The sequence below is a fragment of the Prorops nasuta genome, unplaced genomic scaffold, assembly GCF_024137725.1.
Source record: "Prorops nasuta isolate Cenicafe-Biocafe unplaced genomic scaffold, Cenicafe_Pnas_1.2 PNAS00022, whole genome shotgun sequence".
Taxonomy (NCBI): Eukaryota; Metazoa; Arthropoda; class Insecta; order Hymenoptera; family Bethylidae; genus Prorops; species Prorops nasuta.
In genome coordinates, this window is record NW_027116819.1 from 1048004 (window position 1) to 1068251 (window position 20248).

Sequence of the window (20248 nt, forward strand, 5' to 3'; positions counted from 1 at the left end):
TTTAAAAAAGTTATATTAATAATTATCAACATAATATTAATTATACTACAGAAACAAGTATAGCAGTTTTTTTATTCAGTCATATCTGTAAAATTGTGCAAAACATCACCATTATTTTTGATTATATTAAATTTTGTCATTAATACAAGATAGAAGAAAAACCTAGTTTAATTTTTTTTTTAAGATTTGTATGTTATTATTTATACAAGCTATATACAGAATGTCTACACTAGACATATGCACAAATTATGTACTCTGTTTTACTAGGAAATGGGTGATTAAGCCTGATTATATGTGAATTTCAAATGTTTATAAAAATTTAATTGAAATTTGCATGATTATGATTGAAAAATAAATTATCAAAAAATAAGCAAGAAGTCAAGACAGATCACAAGGTTTTCCAGTAAATCATGATCAATAGTATAGGTCATTCAACTTCCTAATCATCCAATTTTTTGTTGTAATCTCTGTTGAAGCTCAAAATTAATATAATTTCACTTAGCTCTCAATTCATTGAGGCTATAAATATTTTAATAACAAAAAAATGCTGTAGGAGTATTTATAAGTGCACAAAGTAAATAATATGTACAGGGTTAGTTTATAGGGCTTACTTTACCAACTATTAACATAACTTATTTATTTAGAAAAATTATAAATTAGTAAATTCTTTGCCATTTGAAACTTTACCAAACTGATAAATTTTTCAAGAAATTACCAATAGATGGAACAGTCAGCTCTAAAATATGTCTCCTTTAAATTTTTTGGCGCAAAAACCTTTGTACAAGTTTTCTTTTTATAATAATTTCCTGAAGGATACAAAACAGTGAAATAAAATTTAACTTAAAGTGTCTAATAAATAAAAGAAAATTATGTTCATTTCCAAGTTTTTTTTTTAAAACTATTTATGAGTTTTAGCTTATCAGAAATATTCCTGGTAACCTGTTATATGTATTAAAGGGCTGTTCTCATGTATAAAAGGTAGTATATGTAGGGTTTCTTTGAAGTCTTACACAATTTTCTGATTATAAATAAGACTTTAAATATGTAAAAATATTTCAAAAGCTTTAAAGATATTACAGAAGATGTAAAAGGAAAATGAATACTTGGATTTAACGAGTTTTTTTTTATTTAACTTTAATAGGATTCTTGTAATTTTTACTAGTATTTAAAGTCTTAGCTACTTTAATATATTAATATTTAAAAAACTAAACTAATCATTCTGGTTTGAATATTTAAAACTATTTCTTTTAATAGGCAGGTAATTGTGTAAAACTTCAAAGGCCTGTGCAAAAGTTTATATCAATGTAAATGTTAATAATAATTAATGCTTTGCTCTTTTCAAAATAGTTACAAACAGTCAATCTTAATTGTCAACCAAAATAAACTTATAATTCCTGCTACATTTTTATTTAGCCAGTTAACTGCAGGATTCAACTTTATTTACACAAGTCACGACTTGTGAGTTGTTTAAATAAAATCAATGAATAAAGATAATATGCCTGAAATACAGGTCTAATGGTCCTAAAATTTACAATTTTAATAGTAGCTTTAACTTATGTAATGCTATCTTACACAATGGGTAGACATGTCAAAGACAATGAAATATAAATTTTGTATGACCTGTATTTTCCTTAAACACAGCAAACTGGTTAAGAACAATATTGACTTAGCAGCATGTACTCTTTGCAGGCTCTGCCTCGACTAGATTAAAATCAAAACCGCTAGGCCTAGCAAATCCAGTTTTAATGCCATCCCATCCATCTTCTACTTTGTATTCTCCTGTTTGTATTCTATTATAAACTTCCTGTGTAACTGCACGAAATGCTTCTTCAACATTAACACCTGTTTTTGCACTAGTTTCAACATGATGTATGCCATGCTTATCAGCAAAAGCCCTTGCTTCTTCTACAGAAACTTCTCTTTGGCCACCATCAGTTACCAAATCTAGTTTGCATCCAACTAATGCAAATACTGGTCTATGGGGCTCTATGTGCCTACGTGCTTCCATCATCCATTGTGGTATATGCTCAAAACTAGCTCTGTTACAAACATCATATACTAAAAGAGCTACTACTGAATTTCTGTAGTATGATTTTGTTATTGATCTGTTGAATAATTTCATTATATTATTTTATTATTGTACTGAAAAATTCTTGTAACTATAACATAAATTATTGTTTTATCTAATACCTAAATCTTTCTTGACCAGCAGTATCCCACAACTGTAACTTTATTCTTGTACCATTCTTTACATCAATCAAGCGTGCAAAAAAATCAACTCCAACTGTTGGATCTGATATCTATAATTACAAGAAAAATTTTATTATTCTATGTATACTTTTATTACATAATCTAAATAAATATAATACTAATCAGATTAGAAAAAAGTGTAAAAGTATATTTTTTATATCACTCGTAATTAATAATAAAACGTAAATATTGATGATTTATCAATCACTGGCGTTTTATTTAATTTTGTCAAGTTTTGGTTAATTATTGTAAAAAATTTAAAAGTAATATAAGTAATCACGAATATATATGAATTGGCAAAACAGAAAAGACGTGAAACATCTAATGGTACATACCTCAGCAAATTTACCATCAGTAAAATATTTTAAAAGGGAGCTCTTTCCTACTGTACTGTCGCCTATTAGTATTAAGCGAAATTGATAGTCAAAAGGTGGATCCACCATTTTCATGAAGTTCTCTTCAACTTTTTAAAAAATATACAATATTTTAATAAAAAACACACATTTTAACTGAGATTTGTCTTGCATATACAACTCATCACTTTAACCAACAACGCATTAGCCAATCCAGTCTATCTCGGGCTCACTCAACTCAGGCTCACAATCAGCCCAGTCAGCTGCAGTCAGTGGCAGTCAGTTGCAGTAAGTCACAACTAGTCACAACACTACTTCTTATGATACATTGATACATCTCCTTTAAAGACACGAGACACCAGCGCAGTGTTGCCAACTCTGCCATTTTTAATTAAGCTACAGAGATGAAACGGGAGATTGCTCATAGCAGGGTCCTAAAATAATCCTTGCCGGTAGGCGGCGCTGATGTTTGAAAATTCCATAAAGCCACTAACGCCATCTGTCGGACGCGAATGAGAAGCACTTTGTTAGGCACACACACCATTACTGTGGTGCGAATGCGTGTGCAACCTCCTTCGGCTACCATCGCTCAGCTTCGGACATCTTCGCTATACATCGAGTTCGAGAGAGAACGGCATAGTTTTATCGGATCTCTCTCTCCCTCTCGATCTAACTTTCGTTTAGCCGAAGAGCCCGAAGAGCCGAGTAAAATTCCTTTTCGTTCTGCTTCAATCCTCCTCTATCTTTCAAACCTCAGATTCGAGTTCGATTCCATCCAATAAATTTTTTTTTTATTGTAGAATGTATGTTTTTATTGCCATGAACATATTAGATTAAAAAATATGTAAAAATGGGGTTTTAATATTCCATAGTTACGCTCAAAATATTCTTATAAAAATTTAATTTTTATTTCGTTATCAATTCAAATAAGTTATGAATGATTACTATAAATATTCTAAAATTATAAAAAATAAAAAAAAAGAGTCGAAGAGGTCTCGAACATGGGCTCATCGGTTCCAAAAGCCGAGACCTTACTACATGCGCTATAAGAGACTTAAGAATATAGATGATAAACTTGCATAAACTTTATAGCTTCAAATTCGCGTACTCTCCATGTTACACAGATACAAGTATACCTTCTTTCCATGTATTTATACTTTATACTGTGAAATTAAACCAAATATATGAAAATATTATTAGGTTAATTATATGGCCCTAGACATCTACTATATTATTTAGATATCTTTTAAATTTGTAATAAATCAATTCCGGCTTTATGACTGAATTAGTAATTTTGAAGTGTCAAATAATATTTAAAACGTAAAGTGAAACACAGAACACTTCACTTTTATATTTGAATCGCATGCCATTTTTATTATCTACGTATTTTTTCATTTCCCTTTAGAACTTGGGTTTTCTTTCGAAAAGATTGTATTTTTCGTTCCATTACATGCATAATTTAACGCGCGAGTGATTTTAATCGTTAATATTTATTACTCTACAAATTCACCGCTTCGACTATTTAAATTAATATTTCTGTGTAATTACAAGCTTTTTTTTTCTAAACATACAGTTATTAATTAAACAGAACAAATTAATGTTTTACGTGTTTCTGTAAATTAATTTAAGAGTAAAAACGGCGAATTTATAGAAAATGTATTAACGATTCTAGGGCCATAAAATTAACCTAATAATATTTTCATACATTTGGTTTAATTTCATAGTATAAAGTATAAATATATCGAAAGAAGGTATACTTGTATCTGTGTAACATGGAGAGTACGCGAATTTGTAGTTATAAAGTTTATACAAGTTTATCATCCATATCGTTAAGTCTCTTATAGCGCATGTGGTAAGGTCTCGGCTTTTGGAACCGGTGAGCCCAGGTTGAGATCTCTTTGACTCTTTTTTTTTTCATTTTTTATAATTTTAGAATATTTATAGTAATCATTCATAACTTATTTGAATTGGTAACGAAATAAAAATTAAATTTTTATAAGAATATTTTGAGCGTAACTATGGAATATTAAAACCCCATTTTTACATATTTTTTAATCTAATATGTTCATGGCAATAAAAACATACATTCTACAATAAAAAAAAAAATTTATTGGATGGAATCGAACTCGAATCTGAGGTTTGAAAGATGGAGGAGGATTGAAGCAGGACGAAAAGGAATTTTACTCGGCTCTTCGGGCTCTTCGGCTAAACGAAAGTTAGATCGAGAGGGAGAGAGAGATCCGATAAAACTATGCCGTTCTCTCTCGAACTCGATGTATAGCGAAGATGTCCGAAGCTGAGCGATGGTAGCCGAAGGAGGTTGCACACGCATTCGCACCACAGTAATGGTGTGTGTGCCTAACAAAATGCTTCTCATTCGCGTCCGACAGATGGCGTTAGTGGCTTTATGGAATGTTCAAACATCAGCGCCGCCTACCGGCAAGGATTATTTTAGGACCCTGCCAATTGCCATGAGCAATCTCCCGTTTCATCTCTGATACTACGTACACGGCGCGTGAAACGTGTTGACTAGTGTGGAGAGGACACGACGCGCGGGGAGCGGAGACGCGCTGCGCGCCCTACTCAAAAGTCCGCGCCGCGCGCGTATGTATTTCACCATTCACGTGCCGTGTATCCGCAGTCCACAACATTACAGGGGCCACATTGTTCGAAACTGCTTCATGTAATACATACGTTCATGACGTCCATTTCAAAAATTACTTTTGGACACGAAATACAAGTTGTGAAAGTAGGAATTTTTGTGAAATGGTTAAGTGAATGCTTATACATAACGAGAGCTAAACCATAAGGAAAACATAAATAGCTATTTAAAAAATTTTTTACTTTTTAATAACTCAAAGTTTTAATAGACTTATTGGTAACTTCTAATCTTCAATAATACATTTGACTAATTACAGCCTCAAAACATACAAAAGATATTGTTTGGATTGCATTAAAAACTATATGGTCAAATATATATTATATTATTATATTGTCTTGTTGAAATAAGAGAAAATCGCTAGAGACTTAAAACAGGCTTTTATAAAATTAATTTAATAAAACTTAAAGAATTTAAGTAAAATACAGATTCTACAAAAAAAAGTCATGGCATTAAATTTTTTTATGAAATCGCTTTAAACAAGAGGATAGCTGGCAGTGCTGGCAATTCCACAGTTGTTATGCTTATTTCTACTCATTTTAATGTATCCTTTGTCCCCCCAAGTTTCACCCCAACTATTTTTCACCAGCCAATAATCATCTCCTTCTTCGGTAGTCCCATAACCTACCACTAGAACACCATGGTCCAATTCCTCTGATGAACATTCTTTTTCATAATATACACCTATCAAGATTATTTCATTAAATAAAATTTATACTAATAATTTTAATGAAATTTTACCACATAAATAAAATTAAACAACCTTCAGAGTAAAATTGGAATGATTCGTGAGACGCATCAATGGCAACTGAGACTGGCCCAACAGTTGCAACAGCTGCCTGCAGTTTTTTCTCATTTCCTTCTGGAACATCTACATATCCAGCATCGGTGGCTTCATTGTTCTTTGGATTATACCTATAATTATGAATTATAAGTGCAATGGTTTTTGAATTTAAAGTATACAATAATTTATGTAGAAATAACTCTTTTATTCAATTTACCTGCATTTGTCATTTTCAGCTTCATATGGATATGATTTTTCTGAGTCAAGTCCTTTATTTTCTTTGATATACTTAAATGCTTGATCCATGAGGCCACCATTACAACCATTATTACCATATTTTCCAGAACAATCAATTAGATTTTGTTCGCTAAGAGATACAAGCACTCCAGTCTTTCGGAAATGCTGACCTTCCAATGAACCAGTCTATAAAATAATGCAAAGTTCATTTTTATTAATGACAATAGAATATAAAACTTTATTCATTTAACTTTACAGAAAAAATAATCATTTCTTATGCATTAAACTCACTGCTGAAAATGCCCAGCATGATCCACAATGGCCTTGATCTTTTATAGGCGTAACAGCTCCTAAAGTTCTCCAATCAACAGTTTTTGGTAACTCAACATTCGCTGGCTCAATGAAGCTTGCACCAATCAGTGGAGTTTGAGCTCTCAGAAGATGATTTACAGATTTGTTGAATCCATTTAACAAATGAACAAATTCATGATGAAGCTGTCCATTAGTGAGGTTTCGTTAAAAAATTAATTTATATTTAAAGTTAAATACTCCAATTAACTTGAATTAAATTTACCATATCACCATATTTATTAATCTTCAACTTATAAGAAACTTCTCCTGCCTCGTATCTTTGATTGTGTTTGGCAATCTTGTGCCTATTGTCCATAAAGATTTTCATCCTAAATTTTTCTTCTGTTTCAGAATTGTAGAGCTTTTTGTGCTCAGCCTATTTGTATAAAAAGAAAAAAGGAAAATAAGATTATACAAAAAGTTGAAAAACAATGCTTTCATAATAAGGATATGATGAAACATATACACATACTACCACATGCTTCAGCACTGTTATCAATAAGAGGCGTAAAATGATTAACAAAAATAAAAAATAATCTGTGTAATTGATATATACATTTTATAAACATTTACTATTTTGCAGTTAAAACTAGTGAATATACTGACTATTATCAAAAGGTTTTAATAAAGTGAAGTGACAAATGCAGAGATATAAAAAGCAAAACCAAGTTAATACAATGATTTTTCCAAAAGAAGTTTGTTTATGATTCCAGTTTATAAGATTAGCTATAAATAATAATTACCTTAAAAGTATGCCACTCTTCCATTACAAGGTCAAAAAAGGAAATTCCTTGAGCCATAGCTATTATGGCTACAAGGATAACAAACAAAATCTTCATTTTTGCTATTTAATGTCTGCAACTGAAAAACAACTAATTTAAACAATTAATTTAATTAATAAACAAACTAGAGGATAATAAATTTATATAATGTAATAAAGTTGACAAAAGGTTATAAAAAATACTTGATAAAGACATTGAGAAGTAGTTGTAACAATATAGAAATAATTAATAGATTAAACAATATACTAGAGTTAAAACAATCAGTTATAAATATAAATATCACCAAACACGCTCAGAATTTATGTGATGTAGTTAGTTAATATTTTTTCTTATGAAAAGTTATTCAGATTTATAGCAAACAAAAAGTAACCACATTCTAGTGAAATAAACTTAATTACGCTCTTACGGAAGAGTTATTAATTGTCCAATGTTAATCTCTTTCAGACAATAATCGCGCTAGCTCGGAGAAGCGTTTGAATTTTACGTGCATAACATGTCAACATCGAACGAAGAGATTATATATATTTCGAATAAAAGAATTTAGAACACAAATCAGTTATACTAGCGATCTTTACAACGCAAAAAATTACGTTAGAGTTATAGAGATTTCAGAACAAAATTTGAAATTCTGTTTTTCTCAAAAAGCTTAATATACATTATATAATGAGAAATATCGTAAAAGTAAATTTGTTAGTTTTGGGTTGTTTACATCATACAATGTTAAATGAAGGAAAAGGAGCCAACATCGAAATTCAAAAATGAGTCGTAACTTTGTAAACATACAAAATCTAATGCTATCATATTTGAAAATTTTGATATCCTTACGAATTCTGATGTTTATGAGTTTATTACACGTTGGTTCAAGAAGAAAAATGAAAATAATTAAATCTCGTTGACTCTAGATTTTTCTCTAAAGTAAAAATGATTTGCATAGAATTCATACAAGTATAGCATTTGTACAAAACTCAGTAATGGAGATAAATAGTTGCTATAACTGTAAAATATTTTAAAGTAAATAATATGTATATAGCTCAATATTTCTCAAACTCGGTAGAGTTAGCCGTTATCCACAAAATGTCTTACTAGAAAATACTGCGTAAAATCTTGGAAAATTAGTACGCATGAATACATTTCTATATTACAAATTGCAGATTAGATGTTAGAAATCTGATTTTTAATTAATATACACATCTTCAGATGAATTCATATACAATATAAAATTTAAAAAAGTAAACATTGCACAGCTGTTTTATGAAAGAATGTAACTAACAGTGTACAAATATTGACGAAAACTTTATCCGTTTTCCTTTCAATGTAATCATATCCTAATATTAGACAAAGGATGATTGAATATTGTTAGTCATAGCGTCTTTTATTTGTGTTATTCATGGGGAATTTACAGGCGTAATAACAAAATGAGAATTACTAATTACTCACCAATTTAAAATGGTAAAAGACAAAAGCACAAACTTCAACGGGTACTTGGATGATGACACCAAATGTAACTGACTGCTAAAAATGAAAGTACGAAAATACTGGGGGGAATCAGTCCTTCTCATTATATACATCCTCCCCCTCCACTTATCGAGTTTTCCAGTCAGGAGCGTAACTACTAAAATATTCGAAAAGAAAGGTTTGTATGATACATGATATTCATGATCTTAAGTGAATTCAGATGGCAGCACAACATGACGGAAGCAATAGGGATAATAAAAAATTTCAAAAGACCTTTAATAGAAGAACAAACAATATTAAATGCTAAGTATATTATTTTTCTTGTGAATTATTATCATATATTGTGAAAAATGTGCTATAATACAATCAAATAGGAAAACTTTCCATATGTCACCATACAATCTATTCCATTAGTTCTTACTTCGACCGTTAGGCAGCAGCATCGATCATCGAGATCGCGATCACCCGTGAGTGCCCTCCGTGACACCCACATTTGTTACACCACTGGCTAGTACGTGATTCATCTTCTATTCCGAATTCTCGATGAGAATGGACAGAATGGGACAGAATGGACTTGCAACGTTGCAACTGTTATAACTGTAATTTTTTATTATATTATCTGCGGGCTCACGTGAAGTTTACAAAGCAAGATTAGCCCTCATCACCACCCTGTCCCATTCTTAGAACATCCAACATCGACAGACGGAATTCTGATGATTGTTGTTGATTTGGACGTTTTATGATTCAACTAAAATTGGGATCTGACATAGAGGAGTGGCCTATTAAAAATGGCCGTCCAAAATATACTTATTGTCTGTAAAGTCTTTCTCTAGTCCAATTTACTGCCACAATTTTTAATTACACAATAAACTTTATGGTTTTTTTTTTATTTTAATTTCACTCATATTTGAATTTCTAAAGAAACAATATTAATAACCCATGGGTTTTAATGGTCTGGTGTATTTTGAATAGTTAATATTTTAACCACCAGATGTCACACCAACCAATGTTAGATCCCAATATAATCTGCCAGCATCATGTGACTGTGATTATCAATAGTAACCCATATTGAAATCCGACTAATCAGATATCTTTTAGTCACATGAGCGTGTAATCACTGAATAATATAAACACAAATATTATTACAACGAAATATTCAATTTTTAAACTTCCCCTTTTATTTTTTGGTTTTATCATAATATAATCAATGAATAAAAATTTCCCCTGAATAATTAAGGCAATAATTTGCGCAATTTACGAAATTAATTTTCCAATATTATCAACTATCGCTTTTACTTACAATTAAATTTATTTTAATATAATATCTGAATTTATTTTCTAGAATATATAATAATTATTTGCCATACACTATTCTTTTGCCTATATATTTATTAGGATTTTGAAGAAATACAACATTTTCGCTACAGCAATAAAAATCTTGTTTCCGTCAAGAAGGAGTGTGTCATTTGATGCCTTTTCTTCACAAATAATTTTTAATTGGTGCACACTAGACAATGACAGTGAAATAAGAATGTATATTGGTGTATATGCATACTATTAGCGCAAACTATCGGTCAATTTTCGCAGTTTTTGAGTGTAATTTATTTATACGTATACAGTTATACATTGGCACTTCGCTATCATTGTGTTGGTGTGCACGGTCTCTATAAGCTTTACAGATTTTAGAATTCGAATTCTATTTATCAATTTTGTATTTAAAACTCTAATGTAGAAGATATTTGTGGAAGATTGGCAATAGTATTCTCACACATACACACACATTGTCATTGCAATAACCTACATTACCTACAATATTCGAAGCTGGTCAAAGAGGTGTCCATTAAGTTGGCCGGACATATATTGAATAATGAAAAAAAAAACTACAGGAGTTGTTTGTTAAGCATTTGTAGATGTTTGTTATATCAATAAAAGCGTTTGTTAGTTGCTAATTTTTGAGAAAATGCAAAAATAAAAACCAGCGTTAAGTTGGCCGAACATTAATTACTTTTCTTTAGATAGGGTGTTATATCGATTCAGAATCGTTTCTATAGTTTCTACATATAAAAGAAAAAATGTTTGTTAGTTAATGGATTTGAACGAAAATGAAATGAAAAAATTCACAATTTAGTTCGAGAGCAAGTATAAGTTATATATATATATATTATTCTATTTTACGATTTTACAACTATATTGATAATAAACGTTTGTTAGGTGTTTGTAGATTCTTGTTACACCAATAGAAACATTTGTTATGATTGATAATTTTTGCAAAAATGCAGAAAATAAAAATCGCATCAGTGTAAAGTTGACTGGACATTAACTAAATTTTTCCTTAAATAATATAATCAAATCGATGTACATAGTACAGTTGGGTGCAGAAATCTTGCGTCGGGCGAGGGGAAGTAGGAATCAGAGGGGTGAAGGGATTTCTAGGGAGTTTGTCGGTAGCTGTCAAATGGCGCGATTAACCCTCAATTTTGGATCGTAAACAAAAATAATACTTTCGGAAAACGATTACGAAAAAGAAGGAAGGATTTTAATACATAACAGAGAAGACAAAATATATCAGATGAATATAAAGTAATAACGAAAAATGAAAATTATTGTGAATTTATAAGGAAATATACTTTGTGGTTATTTTATTTCTGTTACAGGCTAAATCCTATTCTTCAAGAGTTTAAATCGCAGGAAAGAAATACTTAAAGACCAATGAATGAAAAAGGACTAATTTACAAAGCATTTCTGTGTGGCCCAGTAGTTTCAATAATTGTGACATAATGTTGTAATAGTGAATGTGTAAGCGATTACCGCGATTACTGTCTATACAAAGAAATTTTATTATAAAACAATAATGATGTATGATAATGTTTTGATTCCTATTATTATAAAATAAAGCTAGTTCAATTAAAATTTATTATTTTAATTTCTTCCTTATCCCTACAAATTCTATACGTACATAGTAATTACATATTCTTGTAGAACCTATCTTTAAGCTACTCTAACTAAATTGCAACTACTTTAAATCTGCAGGTCATAACTATTTACTTCAATAATTTGTATTATTCAATGTGAGATAAATTGTATAAAGTTTCTACTAATTTCTTATTCATTCGTCACATGCTTCCACATCTCGTATGACATTTATTTGCCTTGATTGCTCCTTCTTCTTCTAGATTTGAACACATATACCAATAATTCTCTAGATATTTTCAAATATGCTCAGATATGTTTATTCTGCTGTCTAATTATTTCTATAATAATTAGGATAATTGGTAAACTATTGCTGTATTAAATTTGAAGAATGGACACTGGACTTATTGTACTTAAATATGTTTGGCACCTCATCCACATAATATCTTTTCCTTCCATTTGAGAGGATATTGTTCACCAATATGTTTATGTATACTGCTGAGTTCATCTTGTTTTTAGCTTCAAATTATATTTTCCAGCTACATATTTGGATATCCATTCCCAATATGCAATACTTATTTTATTATTCCTATTTGTTCATGAGACTTATCTGTCCTAAAACCTTAATTTATCCAGTAGCCATATGTATATCCATCATTTTCAGATGACTGAAATATCTTTCTATCAATCCTGACAACATTATAATAAGAGTAAGGAAATAAGATGAGTATTCTATATTCAAAATGTATATTCAAACGATTCAAACACATAGCTGGAAAACTACTTGAAGCTAAAAAATAAGATGAACTCAGTATTATACACATATAACTTTTAAGGAACTTTATCTATCCAAGTATTATGAGAACATATCTCACAGAAGAGAGGCCCAATTTAAATAGCATCACTCAAACGTCCATTTTCCAAACTTAATAAGACAATGGTTCAACAATCATTCCAATATTTATAAAATTAATTACAAATCAGCATAATCATCTTATCTGCGTGTATTTAAAAATGATAATAAAATTATTGTTATGTGTTGAAAACTAGAAGAAGAAGGAACAATCAAGACAAATAAATGTTATACGAGATGAGGAAGCATGTGACGGATCAATAAGAAATTAGCAGAAATTTTACACAATTTGTCTCACATTGAATAATAAAAATCATTGAAGTAAATAGTTATGACCTGCAGATTTAAAATAGTTACAATTTAGTTAGAGTAGCTCAAAGATAGGTTCTACAAGAATATATAATTACTATGTACGTATAGAATTTGAGTGTGGTTAAGTTAGAAATTAAAATAATACATTTTATTTGAACTAGCTTTAATTTATAATAATAGGAATCAAAACATTATCATACATTATTATTATTTTGTAATAAAATTTCTTTGTATACACAGCAATCACTTACATATTCACTATTATAACATTATGTCACAATTATTGAAATGGCTAGGCCACAGAGAAATGCTTCATAAATTAGTCCTTTTTCATTCATTGTTGCTTAAGTATTTCTTTCCTGTGATTTAAACTCATGAAAAATAGGATTTAGCCTGTAACAGAAATAAAATAACCACAAAGTATATTTCCTTATAAATTCACAATAATTTTCATTTTTCGTTATTACTTTATATTCATCTGATATATTTTGTCTTCTCTGTTATGTATTAAAATCCTTCCTTCTTTTCCGCAATCGTTTTCCGAAAATATTATGTTTGTTTACGGTCCAAAATTGAGGGTTAATCGCGCCATTTGGCAGCTACGGACAAACTCCCTAGAAATCCCTTCGCCCCTCTGATTCCTACTTCCCCTCGCCTGACGCAAGATTTCTGCACCCAACTACATACATACATTAGCTGTGTTTTATTTAGCTACACTTTTAACACTTTTCTACACTTTCCGTATTTCTGTCTTTGTCCATTGTATAAGTTGACACGTTAAAAAGTGCACAAAGTGTAAAAAGTGTAGCAACTTTTTGCTAAATAAAACACAGCTATTGTATTATGGTCATGTTCCATTATTAGCTGTGTTTTATTTAGCAAAAAGTTGCTACACTTTTTACACTTTGTGCACTTTTTAAGGTGTCAATTTATATGTATGTACAATGGACAAAGACAGAAATACGGAAAGTGTAGAAAAGTGTTAAAAGTGTAGCTAAATAAAACACAGCTATTGACTCTGAATACTAGTAATTTATAGGTTGCGTGACATTAAATACATATGCATACATATGTATAGCTTCTCAGTACTCGCGGTCCATAGCGGAACACGGCGTATATCCCAAGGCTCACTGAGGCTCACTTGCCCACTTGGGCCATTTGCACATTTGTTTGTAAATCGCGAGTGAGGTTGCAAAGTGTTGGTTAGACGTTAGAGGAATAACGAAAAAATGAACTCTAAACAGCAGTATGATATTTCCATCAAAAATAGAGAAGTTTTAGAGTTCAAAGCACGAACACGGGCTGAAAGTCGTTACAATTTTATTACAGAATGTTATCATCCCCAGAGAACAGGCGAATTGGTTTGTGTCAATAGTTATATAAGCTAAATGAATTAATTTTTCAAATGTTTGATTATCATTTGTACTAAAAATAATTAGATTTCATTTTTGTAATATTTTTTGAATTTAGAATGCTAACATTTGAGCATTATTAAGGTACAAATGTTATTCAAGTTATTTTAATCAGATAGATATTGGATATATAGATTAATACAATTATAAGCATTAGTAAAGTTTATTTTATTTACAGTAGTTTACTTTTAAAAATTTCTTAGTTTAAATTTTTAATGGAGTCAGTAATAATGGATTTGTTATCTAATCTCTTTGATATTGACATTTATCCACAAAAGATTGGTTTATTTGTAGTTAAAATTAATAATTTTTTGGCATATATATATGTTCTCTACAGAGAACTGAAATAACTTAACTACAAGCTAAATTAACTATTTTTTCAGTTTGATATTCCACAAATCAGATTTGAGAGCACACATAAATATTCTTCAAGGTTCTTTGAAAAAGCTCATTCTTGGAGGAAAGGCTTTCTTTGCCTACTTTTCTTAATTCCAATTTATGCCGATGCCTGTCATGAAAAGTATAAGGTAAACTTAATTCACATTGTTACACAATAGAATTTATAAATTTAATATAATTATAAAAAATTGTTTTAAACCTTCATTATAAATGTAGAATTTATATTAAATAAATATTTAATTCCTTCTTAATTATTGCAATATGCTCAGAAATAATACATTAATAAATTAAGGAAACAATGATAAAGCTTTAAAAATTTCCTTTTTCTTTACAGAGATATAAAACAAATGAAGCACTTAGAACTGGTGCAGTGCCATATGAAGCTCATCCTTTTAAATTCGCACGAAATGCTCACAGATGGCAATGGAATGCTGCTGTACACAAAATGGGTCATGATGATTTTTATTAATATCTTACAAATTAGCAAAACATTATCTATAGTATCAAGAATACATGCATTAAAAAATAAACTTAAACTTGGAATCTGTTAAACTCATGGTTTTATTGTACCTTATATTAGTAATGAATTAACTATATAAAATTCTAACGATCTTCCAACTGCTTATCTCGTACAATGGCACTTTCATCAAACTTTATCATATATGTAGTCCCTTTATGCCAATGGGCTGTTACTTTTGCAGGCTGTACAAAGGGATAAATATGTATTATAGTAATACAGTAATAAATTATTCATTCTGAGAATAAAGATTATACAAACTTACAAAACCACAATTGCAAAGAACAGCCTCTATTATGCCAGCAGTGAAGGAAGCACAATTTAAATTTCCTTTATCCTTTGGAACAGAAATAAATTTATTAACCAATGCTTCTTTTTCTATAATGTAATATGTTCTTTCATCATCATTTGCTCTTTCCAGTTTATCTGCTTCACGTCCAAACAAAGATTTCCATAAAGTGCTTTTAATGAACAATAATATGGTTAACAATTTGATTTCTCGCTTTCCCCCTTTCTCTCTCAATACTAGCAAATCTGTTATTTTGTTACCGACTTCTGTTCCTAGCTCTGCCAACCTATTTACATGAAAGTTTTGTTTATCAAATGATATTAATTAAGATTTTATAATTAAATTAAGTAGTAGAATCTGATAGAATAAACATACTTATTTTGCAGCTCCGGTACGGTGTAAACTCGATTTTGACAATATTGTACCAGTTCAGAAAACAACAATGCAAAACAACTCAAACTAACCTCTCCCTTTCCTTTGCTTAAAGATTTATCCAATATACTTGTTCTAGTTCTGACAGCTGAAATAGTTATACTCGACATGTTTTTATCAAAAGTTAAGAAACTTTTTAGGTACTCGTATAATTTATCTTATGATGACATTCACATTAACCCCAGTACCTGATAGTCAACTATGTCATGCTCTATACTTTTAAATGTCAAGCGTAATCAATGATCGTTTAATTTTCTTTAAGATATTTAAACTGTCGCTACTGTCAGTTTTGTCATATGAAAATTCTATACGCGTCAGACATAAACATACATACACAAATTTCATTTGACAAGATCAAAAACGGAAACGTGGCCATTATTAAGATTATTTAGCAATTGGATTGGATGTTGCTGTATGTATGTATGTATGTATGAATATACAAGGTAGCCCGTAGGTCACTTGTTTCAACGACCCTAACCTAACGCATACCAACCGATCATCACCGATCTTCGTCGCTTTCTTTTTGCTTTGCAAAGCTCGATCAATCTTGAAATTTTCTGTCGTCTTTGAATTTACCGACCTTCGGATTATTTTCGTTGTCGTCGACGAGAACATCGATGGTTATCGACGTCCGACGGTTTAACCATATTTATTATATATTGATTAGTTTTCAATAAAATTTTCAAATAATTCTATCGACGATGTTACTATTGCTAATTTACAATAGAATAAATCTCACGACAATTTTTAACATTTCGAAATCAATAAGTTATTTTTGAAGTTATCGATAAGAAACCAATAATTGTCGATAACTAGTTTCAGATTTCAGAATAAGAGTCTGCTTGGCATCGCTGCCGCAATCAGATAAAAACGTCAAGTTGATTCTTTAGAATCTAATAAAAGTAAAAATCCAAGGAAACACATACAAGAGAGTCCCCAATGATTCAGTTTTCTTTGTTCGAATTTAATTAACTTGCCAAGAGATGAATTTCTATACATAATATTTATCATTGGTACGTAACATATTTCTTTCCGCCAACATGATGGAGCTTAATGCTTTAAATCTTATTTGTAAACAAACCCGAGGTCTCCTTATTTTTCTTATTTAGTACATTTTTTATTTTCCTCGTTCGTATATCAAAGGATACGACGTATTGTTAGTAAATTTTGTGACATTCTCATAAATTGTAAATATATTTATTTGCTGCCTAATACTCTTGAATGAATAATTCTATGATTTACTTGCAATTTCAGACACAATCAAAATGCATGGAATTAAAAGAGTACTAGTGTTTTGCACACTAACTACTGTTTTGCCCACAGTACTGTTTATTATACCCCTCTATTTGCGTCACAGCTTTTATGCTGATGTAGCATATGCGGTAACCGAATCTGACATTTTGGAAATCAATGATGGCATTTCAACCCTATTCTGTTCTGTAAGAGAAACAGTGCTTGTATCATATCATATCGTATGCTATAAACCTTTGTAGCAACAAAATATTGTAATAGCTAATGTTGCATCGTTTCATCTTTCAGGAGCATACTCTTCAAATGAATGGCTCGTTCAATGCCTTTCAAATGTCTCACAGACCTGAGATAGCTTCATCTAGGAAGCACTTACAGCTAAAAAAAAGTATGAATTTACCAGATGATACTTTGGAATATTGGGGCTTTTATTTATTAAGGGGTGCAACAGTTGCCTTATCGGTTTGCTCAAGGTAAATTAAATTTTAAAAATGTATTTTACAAGACAATTCTTATAATGAAGTAATATAACTTTTTTTAGATTTCAAGGAGCTTCTATACTAGTAGTGAAAGGAGAGAGAAATCTTCGTACCTGTGGTATGCTTGAGCATAGTAACAATAAAAATAGAGTGTCGGACATGTATTTACCAGACAGACAAGTTAAAATAACCTTTGAATCAACTGCACAGGAAATTAATTCTAAAGAATCTGTTAATACCTATGATCACCATAAGCTGAGTAAAGTTAAAATGCCCAAAGTTACTACTGCTTCTGTAGCAGCTGTGACTATGAAACTAGTAACTGAGACTAAAAGCTCTACAGAATCGTACAATAATCATTTAAATACCTATACACCTAATGATACTGATGAATTATACAGAGAAGCAGAAATGTATGCTTTGAAACATTTGAAAGATGATCGATCAAGAAATCATATTTCGACAAGGAAATTAAGACATGCAAAAAGAAGACTACATAAAGTAGAAGTAGAAAAAGATAGAAAAGAGCAAGAAAAAGAAAAATATATAAAAAAGTTAAAGGAAATGCTTCAGCATGAACGCGACACCGACAATGAGAGTGAAGAGGTAAATGGGAGTGAAGAAAGGAAACGTCGGCAGAAGAGAAATCAAGATCTCTTTAGTCCTCCCTCGTTATTGGACCAAGGGATAAGACACGGTGGCAATGCAGGTAGAAATTTAAGTGATACGAGTGACGCGTCTTCAGTTTCAAGTTTTGAAAACGGTTTGTTAAGTTGTTACGAAGGCTCAATCTTATTGGCTCAAGAATTCGATCCTAGTGATCAATGCATAGATGTTAACTATTTGCTAAGTGGAAAGCACATGCAAACAAAACATAACGTCACAGAGGATGGTTATTATTATTACATATTTTATAGCGATAATGACTTTGTTTCCAATGATATCCATGCATTGTTCGATATTTATAAACCTACATTTCAGTACGAGAATGTAACAAAGTCATGCATAAATCAAACAGAATGCACTTTCGCCTTAACTCCTATGTCTTTGGACAAAGTAATTGTAGAGGTACCCACTAAAGATGGAATTGAGCACGAATTGGACGAGATTCATCTTCTCATTTCTGTTTGTCATCCCCGTATGGGAATTTACGTAATTTTTCCAATTGCTGTACTCTTTTTCGTCCTTGGTTGTGCATTTATGTAAATTATAAACTGCCTTTAATTTATATGGCTTAATTGAAAATATTTTATAAAAGAAAAAAACTATATTTTTATACGAGTTTATATTAAATTTAAGACTGAGCAAACTAGAGACGCTGAAGCGTCAATCGTATCTAATTGTTTTGTAGACCTGACAATTGTATGAGAGTTTCCTTGATATGATAGCAGCTAATAATTCTTGTTGTAATTTTACAATTGCGCTTAATATAATTCTATATGTACATATTTGCATTGAATGCACAACAAACCTTGTTAATTTATGTATAAATCTTATATATACCATAAAACTTTGTACATACAAAGCAGAATGTTATGTAACAACTGAGTAAATTTTGTTTACTGTAATTATCTAAGCACATAACTAATTATGACACAATGTGTTCGTGTTATATCGTACTTATAGCAATAAAACGTATGTAGAAGTTTTTCTTTTTATTTGAATTCTTTTCTTGTACCAAGAACAACAACAAGCAAATTCTGATAGGTTTAGAAATAAGTAGCTGCAGCAGCGTTTAGGCCAACAAAGAATAGCAATACGAGCTTATTTTGTATTCGTCTTACTGAGAAAAAAATTGATACCTCTAAGGAAAAGCAAACAACTTTTTTACAAATTTAACACGCGCACACACACAAGCTTATCTTTTTGTATTTATAATTTGTAATAAATTTAGTTGTGACTGAATATGAACAATAGTGTACATAATAAGAGGCGCAGAAAGTTATTTGTACGTAACTCTACCAAGTACACGAATTATTGCTGGATTAATGATTCAGTTATATAGGGTGTTTTGCGTAATATACCCCAGAGCATGTATACAAAATGACGCGTATCTCTTTAACTGTAAGAGATATTCAAATTTTTCATATGACCTTATTGAAAGCAAATAATAAGAGGTTTCGAAAAGGTTCTATGCAAAAATTGAACATCTCTTGTAGTTAAAGAGATAAGCCTCATTTTGTATCCATGCTCTGGGGCATCTTACGGCGGCGTCTTATGCAAAACACCCTGTATATGTCGATTTTGAACCGAAATCAGACGATGCTTTTTCTCGTACTGGATTGCTTGCTGAATCGAAATATTGCTTGCTGATTGGTTATAATGATATAAGTAGCCAATCAGCAGTCATAATTTTAAATTCAACGAGCAATCCAGTAAGAAAAAAAGCATCGTCCGATTTCGGCTTTTTGATCTTTGACTATATAATGAATTCAATATCGAAAAAAGAAAAGTAATAGGCGCGCACGCACGTTTTCGTCTTGTAATAATGTTTAGAATGTCGGATAGAAAAAGTGAAACTGTCAT

The 20248-nt window shown here is 30.6% G+C and overlaps 5 protein-coding genes and 1 long non-coding RNA gene across 8 annotated transcripts; 2 read left to right on the forward strand and 4 right to left on the reverse strand.

Moving 5' to 3' along the window:
- Window positions 1-55: 55 nt before the first annotated feature.
- Rab39 (RAS oncogene family member Rab39) lies at window positions 56-2929 on the reverse strand. Its single transcript, XM_066740011.1, has 3 exons — window positions 2586-2929; window positions 2191-2300; window positions 56-2105 (listed from the first exon to the last, which is right to left on the reverse strand). The coding sequence occupies exons 1-3, from the start codon at window positions 2697-2699 to the stop codon at window positions 1667-1669; spliced, it is 663 nt and encodes a 220-aa protein (XP_066596108.1). The 5' UTR covers window positions 2700-2929; the 3' UTR covers window positions 56-1666.
- Window positions 2930-5571: 2642 nt separating this feature from the next.
- On the reverse strand, window positions 5572-9007 carry Cp1 (cathepsin L). Of its 2 annotated transcripts, none has more exons than XM_066740025.1 (7): window positions 8854-9007; window positions 7378-7495; window positions 6858-7010; window positions 6575-6778; window positions 6264-6469; window positions 6026-6177; window positions 5572-5946 (listed from the first exon to the last, which is right to left on the reverse strand). In XM_066740025.1, exons 2-7 carry the CDS (start codon window positions 7471-7473, stop codon window positions 5738-5740), a joined length of 1020 nt encoding a protein of 339 aa, XP_066596122.1. In that variant the 5' UTR covers window positions 7474-7495; window positions 8854-9007; the 3' UTR covers window positions 5572-5737. The 2 variants fall into 2 exon arrangements, with proteins under 2 accessions (XP_066596122.1, XP_066596123.1); XM_066740026.1 differs by having other exon boundaries at window positions 7378-7506; window positions 8854-8964.
- A 4095-nt stretch (window positions 9008-13102) lies between these two features.
- LOC136781342 (uncharacterized) lies at window positions 13103-14148 on the reverse strand. The gene is made up of 3 exons (XR_010823898.1): window positions 14015-14148; window positions 13414-13625; window positions 13103-13339 (listed from the first exon to the last, which is right to left on the reverse strand). It is a non-coding gene; the product is annotated as an uncharacterized lncRNA (long non-coding RNA).
- LOC136781341 (uncharacterized) lies at window positions 13834-15309 on the forward strand. Its single transcript, XM_066740194.1, has 3 exons — window positions 13834-14307; window positions 14742-14885; window positions 15092-15309. The coding sequence occupies exons 1-3, from the start codon at window positions 14176-14178 to the stop codon at window positions 15224-15226; spliced, it is 411 nt and encodes a 136-aa protein (XP_066596291.1). The 5' UTR covers window positions 13834-14175; the 3' UTR covers window positions 15227-15309.
- On the reverse strand, window positions 15301-16120 carry Trs31 (trafficking protein particle complex subunit 31). The gene is made up of 3 exons (XM_066740192.1): window positions 15939-16120; window positions 15540-15849; window positions 15301-15459 (listed from the first exon to the last, which is right to left on the reverse strand). Exons 1-3 carry the CDS (start codon window positions 16103-16105, stop codon window positions 15361-15363), a joined length of 576 nt encoding a protein of 191 aa, XP_066596289.1. The 5' UTR covers window positions 16106-16120; the 3' UTR covers window positions 15301-15360.
- A 331-nt stretch (window positions 16121-16451) lies between these two features.
- On the forward strand, window positions 16452-19380 carry LOC136781339 (uncharacterized). 2 transcript variants are annotated; one of them, XM_066740190.1, is made up of 5 exons: window positions 16452-16632; window positions 16812-17008; window positions 17250-17434; window positions 17535-17716; window positions 17785-19380. In XM_066740190.1, exons 3-5 carry the CDS (start codon window positions 17261-17263, stop codon window positions 18926-18928), a joined length of 1500 nt encoding a protein of 499 aa, XP_066596287.1. In that variant the 5' UTR covers window positions 16452-16632; window positions 16812-17008; window positions 17250-17260; the 3' UTR covers window positions 18929-19380. The 2 variants fall into 2 exon arrangements, with proteins under 2 accessions (XP_066596287.1, XP_066596288.1); XM_066740191.1 differs by lacking the exons at window positions 16452-16632; window positions 16812-17008 and adding an exon at window positions 17076-17151.
- The last annotated feature ends 868 nt before the right edge of the window (window positions 19381-20248 follow it).

Excerpts from the sequence above, each read along its gene's own strand:
- Rab39 (XM_066740011.1), bottom strand. The coding sequence starts at position 2,699 with ATGAAAATGGTGGATCCACCTTTTGACTATCAATTTCGCTTAATACTA. Across the intron at positions 2,301-2,585 it reads CTGATGGTAAATTTGCTGAG|ATATCAGATCCAACAGTTGG; the intron begins GTATGTACCATT and ends TTGTAATTATAG. Across the intron at positions 2,106-2,190 it reads GCTGGTCAAGAAAGATTTAG|ATCAATAACAAAATCATACT; the intron begins GTATTAGATAAA and ends ATTATTCAACAG.
- Cp1 (XM_066740025.1), bottom strand. The coding sequence starts at position 7,473 with ATGAAGATTTTGTTTGTTATCCTTGTAGCCATAATAGCTATGGCTCAA. Across the intron at positions 6,470-6,574 it reads CATGCTGGGCATTTTCAGCA|ACTGGTTCATTGGAAGGTCA; the intron begins GTGAGTTTAATG and ends ATTATTTTATAG. Across the intron at positions 6,178-6,263 it reads GCTGAAAATGACAAATGCAG|GTATAATCCAAAGAACAATG; the intron begins GTAAATTGAATA and ends TCATAATTATAG.
- LOC136781341 (XM_066740194.1), top strand. The coding sequence starts at position 14,176 with ATGAACTCTAAACAGCAGTATGATATTTCCATCAAAAATAGAGAAGTT. Across the intron at positions 14,308-14,741 it reads CCCAGAGAACAGGCGAATTG|TTTGATATTCCACAAATCAG; the intron begins GTTTGTGTCAAT and ends CTATTTTTTCAG. Across the intron at positions 14,886-15,091 it reads CCTGTCATGAAAAGTATAAG|AGATATAAAACAAATGAAGC; the intron begins GTAAACTTAATT and ends TTTTCTTTACAG.
- Trs31 (XM_066740192.1), bottom strand. The coding sequence starts at position 16,105 with ATGTCGAGTATAACTATTTCAGCTGTCAGAACTAGAACAAGTATATTG. Across the intron at positions 15,850-15,938 it reads GTACCGGAGCTGCAAAATAA|GTTGGCAGAGCTAGGAACAG; the intron begins GTATGTTTATTC and ends TCATGTAAATAG. Across the intron at positions 15,460-15,539 it reads TTCTTTGCAATTGTGGTTTT|CCTGCAAAAGTAACAGCCCA; the intron begins GTAAGTTTGTAT and ends CCCTTTGTACAG.
- LOC136781339 (XM_066740190.1), top strand. The coding sequence starts at position 17,261 with ATGCATGGAATTAAAAGAGTACTAGTGTTTTGCACACTAACTACTGTT. Across the intron at positions 17,435-17,534 it reads TTTCAACCCTATTCTGTTCT|GAGCATACTCTTCAAATGAA; the intron begins GTAAGAGAAACA and ends TTCATCTTTCAG. Across the intron at positions 17,717-17,784 it reads GCCTTATCGGTTTGCTCAAG|ATTTCAAGGAGCTTCTATAC; the intron begins GTAAATTAAATT and ends AACTTTTTTTAG.